The sequence below is a fragment of the Henckelia pumila genome, unplaced genomic scaffold (assembly GCF_033568475.1).
Source record: "Henckelia pumila isolate YLH828 unplaced genomic scaffold, ASM3356847v2 CTG_466, whole genome shotgun sequence".
Classification (NCBI taxonomy): domain Eukaryota; kingdom Viridiplantae; phylum Streptophyta; class Magnoliopsida; order Lamiales; family Gesneriaceae; genus Henckelia; species Henckelia pumila.
The window spans coordinates 1,324,636-1,329,141 of record NW_027331833.1 but is presented as its reverse complement, the minus strand read 5'-3'; the positions used below and the strand labels follow the sequence as shown (position 1 = coordinate 1,329,141).

The 4,506-nt window shown below is 37.5% G+C and overlaps 1 protein-coding gene across 1 annotated transcript; it reads left to right on the top strand.

Moving 5' to 3' along the window:
- Window positions 1–282: 282 nt before the first annotated feature.
- On the top strand, window positions 283–1,875 carry LOC140872491 (uncharacterized). Its single transcript, XM_073275336.1, has 3 exons — window positions 283–867; window positions 913–988; window positions 1,124–1,875. Exons 1-3 carry the CDS (start codon window positions 283–285, stop codon window positions 1,873–1,875), a joined length of 1,413 nt encoding a protein of 470 aa, XP_073131437.1.
- Window positions 1,876–4,506: the final 2,631 nt, after the last annotated feature.

Genomic DNA, 4,506 nt, shown 5'->3' with positions numbered 1-4,506 from the left:
AGAAACAGAACACAATGCTTATAATTGGTTTTGTGGATATACTATATATATATATATATATAATGTGTATAACGTTGATGTGCAAAAGTTGGTGATTTCATATTTTCCTTTCCTTGGTTGATCATGCATAATGAGGAACATGAGTGTATGCCTTTTATTCTCTTATAAACTCACACTATAAAAAGTGAGTTTATATATTATGGTGTTAAGATCTTGTTGTATGACCTACAATTTTTTGAAGGTAGGTGTTTAATAATTTTTTGCTGATTGGTTATATCAGAAATGGATAAAGAATGGATGTCAAAGAATAGATTATCACCTGAATATGATATTGGAGTAGAGTCTTTCTTGAAATTTGCATTGAAGAACGTCGATGATCCTGATGCAATCCCTTGCCCATGTGCAAAATGTGGTAATATAAAAAAGAAAAATGTTCAAACTATAAGAGCACATTTGTACAGTAATGGGATAGATTTGACATACCACACATGGATATGGCATGGAGAAAGATGTACGAGTAGGAACTCAATGAATGATAATGTTCGAGCAAGTCAAGGTGTGCACAAAACTTTTGCTGAGGAACCGGTAGATATAGTACAGGATGTATATGATAGTTATGTTGAGAATCCAAATCAATTCACTAAGTTACTAGAAGATGCTGAGAAACCTTTATATCCTGGATGTACTAAATTCACAAAGTTATCTGCAATTGTGAAATTATTTAACTTGAAGGCAAAGTATAGTTGGAGTGATAAAAGTTTCACCGATATGCTTCTTCTGTTTGGAGAAATGCTTCCAGATAAAAACGAATTGCCTTTGTCTTTGTATGATGAAAATAAAAGCTTACGTGCATTAGGAATGGATTATGTTTGAATTCATGCTTGCCCTAATGATTGTATCTTATACCGGAAGGAGTATGAAGATTTTGCCAATTGCCCTCCTTGTGGAACGTCAAGGTGGAAGGTGGGCAACAATTCTAAAGTAAAAGGTGTTCCGGCAAAGGTCTTATGGTATTTTCCTCCCATTCCAAGATTTCAAAGAATGTTTCGGAATAAGATGATATCCAAGGAGTTAACTTGACAATCTGATAAAAGAATTCGTGATGGATACCTATGACATCCAGCTGATGCACCTTGTTGGAAATTAGTTGATCACAAGTGGCCAGATTTTGCATCTGAGCCAAGAAATCTTAGATTGGCAATATCAGCAGACGGAGTCAATCCCCACAGTTTGATGAGTTCTGCATATAGTTGTTGGCCAGTTTTAATGATCACATACAATCTTCCTCCATGGTTGTGTATGAAGAGAAAATTTGTGATGCTTACTTTGTTGATATCTGGTCCTAGACAACCGGGCAATGATATTGATGTGTACTTGGCACCTCTAATTGATGACCTAAAATGCCTTTGGGATACAGGTGTTGAATCATATGATGCATATCAAGAAGAAAGTTTCTCTCTTAAAGCTGTCTTACTATGGACAATCAATGATTTCCCTGCATATGGGAACATGTCAGGATGTGTAGTGAAAGGATATCATGCATGTCCTATTTGTGCAGAAAATACATACTCAACAAGGTTGAAGCATAGTAGAAAAATGTCATATACAGGTCATCGAAGGTTTTTACCTTTAAATCATCCTTATCGAAGGCAAAAGAAGACATTTAATGGGAATCAAGAGTTTAACCCCGCACCAAATCCATTGAGTGGCCATGAAGTATTGGAAAGAGTTGAAAAAATTAGTTATCAACCCGGAAAACTGACCAAGAAGCCTCAGTCAAATCCGGATGATGGAAAACCGTGCTGGAAAAAGAATCAATATTCTTTGAACTTGAGTATTGGAAACATTTGCATGTTCGTCATGTTCTTGATGTGATGCACATTGAAAAAAATGTTTGTGAAAGTCTCATTGGCACGTTACTTGACATTCCGGGAAAAACAAAGGATGGATTAGCATCAAGATTAGACCTTTTGGAAATGAATGTAAGGACTGAATTGGCACCAATGATGGGGGAGAAAAGAACGTTTTTGCCAGCAGCCTGTTACACACTAAGTAAGGATGAGAAAAAAAGTTTTTGCAATTCTCTGGCAGGAATAAAGGTCCCAGCAGGTTACTCATCAAATTTTAAAAATCTTGTGTCGGTAAAGGACTTGAAACTGGTTTGCCTTAAGTCACACGACTATCACACTTTAATGCAACAATTGCTTCCCGTGGCCATCCGCGGCATTTTGCCAAAACATGTCAGATATGTTGTGATTCGGTTGTGTTTCTTCTTCAAATTGTTGTATAGTAAAGTGATAGATGTCCAGAAGTTAGATGAACTACAAAGAGAGATTGTGATGATATTGTGTTTACCTGAAAAATATTTCCCCCCTTCATTTTTTGATATAATGATTCATTTAACTGTTCATCTTGTACGGGAGGTCAAATTGTGTGGACCGGTTGGGTGTAGACACATGTACCCATTTGAAAGATACATAAAAATTTTGAAAGGTTATGTTTGCAATCGTAACCGGCCTGAAGGGTGCATTGTTGTAGAACGCGGCTTTCAGATCAAACAAGATTGATACCCGGTGCAGCGGAAGTTTAAAAAATATTTATTATATGGAACGATTCCATATTGGGTATCAAATCTTTACGATTAAATTACGTGTGTGTAAAAATTTAAATAACAATTATAAAATTTTTACCTTTAATCTCGTATCGAGATTTTGGACACCAACAGATTTCTCTGCTCTTGTTGTATCTCCCTGGAACCGATGGACGAACTGTTCTTCAATCAGGTCCACGAATAGAGATTTAATCCCTCTGATAGATTGCACTAGAAAATCTATCAGAAGTTTTCTACGAAGAGATTAACGAATTTGATTCGTTAAACCAGACTGTAATTCAAAATCACAGGCTGGATTTTTCTGACAGAGAGAGGGAAGGGGGCGGCCACCTTTTAGAAAATTACTTAGGGTTTTTCGAAAATTGTGACCTATTGTATGTAATTTCTATACTGCAATAACTTATTTATAATGTAGTCCACTAACAGCTTAGGGCCCATTAGTCATAAGTTCAAGCCCGACAAGCAAAGCCCGCATGTTCAGAAATTAATATAAAATTCATCGTGACTCCGATTGATAAACCGATTTCACCAATGTGCACAGAAACCATTTCTGCACCATTTAAAGTCAAGATAAATTTTTCTGAATCCGAATTCAGTGATTTCCAAAAATGGCCATCCCTATGTCATTTTAGGAAATCTTACTCCTCTACTCTTAAATAAGAAGTCCAACTTCTTCGTTCATTAAATTTAACTCTTTAAATTTAACTATCTCAACGGGGATTAAAAATCCATTACACTGTGTGACCCTCAATGGTTCAGGGATACAGCTAGCCGTGGGCTCACAACTCCTTGTGACTCGGAACAACAATTTCCGACTTGCCCATCGAATCATGGTATGAGCGCCTAGCAACATCGCCCCATGATTCCCTAGGTATAACTGATAGTGCCTATAAGAACCAGTAGATTTTGGTTAGCGTACAGTACGGTCCCTTCATCCATATATCCCGATCGAATCAACAACCATTGGTATATCGAGAGTCGCTCGAGATTCGATAACTATGCAATGCATCTTGAAGATCAAATAGTGACATCGCATGCGCTACTAAGAAACCATTTCTTAAATCACATCATGTACTCTGGCCAGAGATTCGTCACACTAATATCTCCTCAGATCGCATAGGATATCCACACTCGCAAGTATGTGGTGAATCCTTGACAACAAAGCATCGACTCCTATATGTGTTGTAACTGTACCCAATCCCGACACCTGATGACCCCAATAGAGTCGGTAAACGAGTCAAAGCACAGTACTAGCATATAGAGTCTCAATGATGTCTCAAGTAGTAAGGACTAATGGTGTACAACCAAAACCGCGGACTATATCCACTCGATAAGTGATAACCACTTGGAAAGTCCGGATAGGGTAGTTCGATCATTCATCATATGAATATCCATTTGCATGCTTCGAACATCTCTATGTTCCTTACCAATGAAACGTGGTACTCTGCATCGCAAATGCTAGTCTCAAGCTCGAGCGATCCTTATCCTTATTATCGGACGGCTCAATCGACTAGGAACAGTTTAGAATATACAGTGACTATAAGATGTGTTTCATGATAGACATCCCATTGTCCTACCACATCTTACATACACTATAGTATATTCAAGGTCTTTATCAAAACAACAATAGTATATCACAATATAACAATATGAAGAAAGATAAAGTCATTGCCATTAATAAAAGTGTAAATTATATTAAACAAAAGATTGTTTATACAAAGAGTCATCAAAGCCCTTAGCCACAAGTTGGCTCACCGGGCACCCACTCTTTCAATCTCCCACTTGCCCTATAGCCAACTAGTCATACTACGTAGACCCATTGCTTCGCGATGTTTGTCAAATAATGGTCCTGGCAAGGGCTTAGTAAGTGGATCAGCGATATTGTCTGCAGAAGC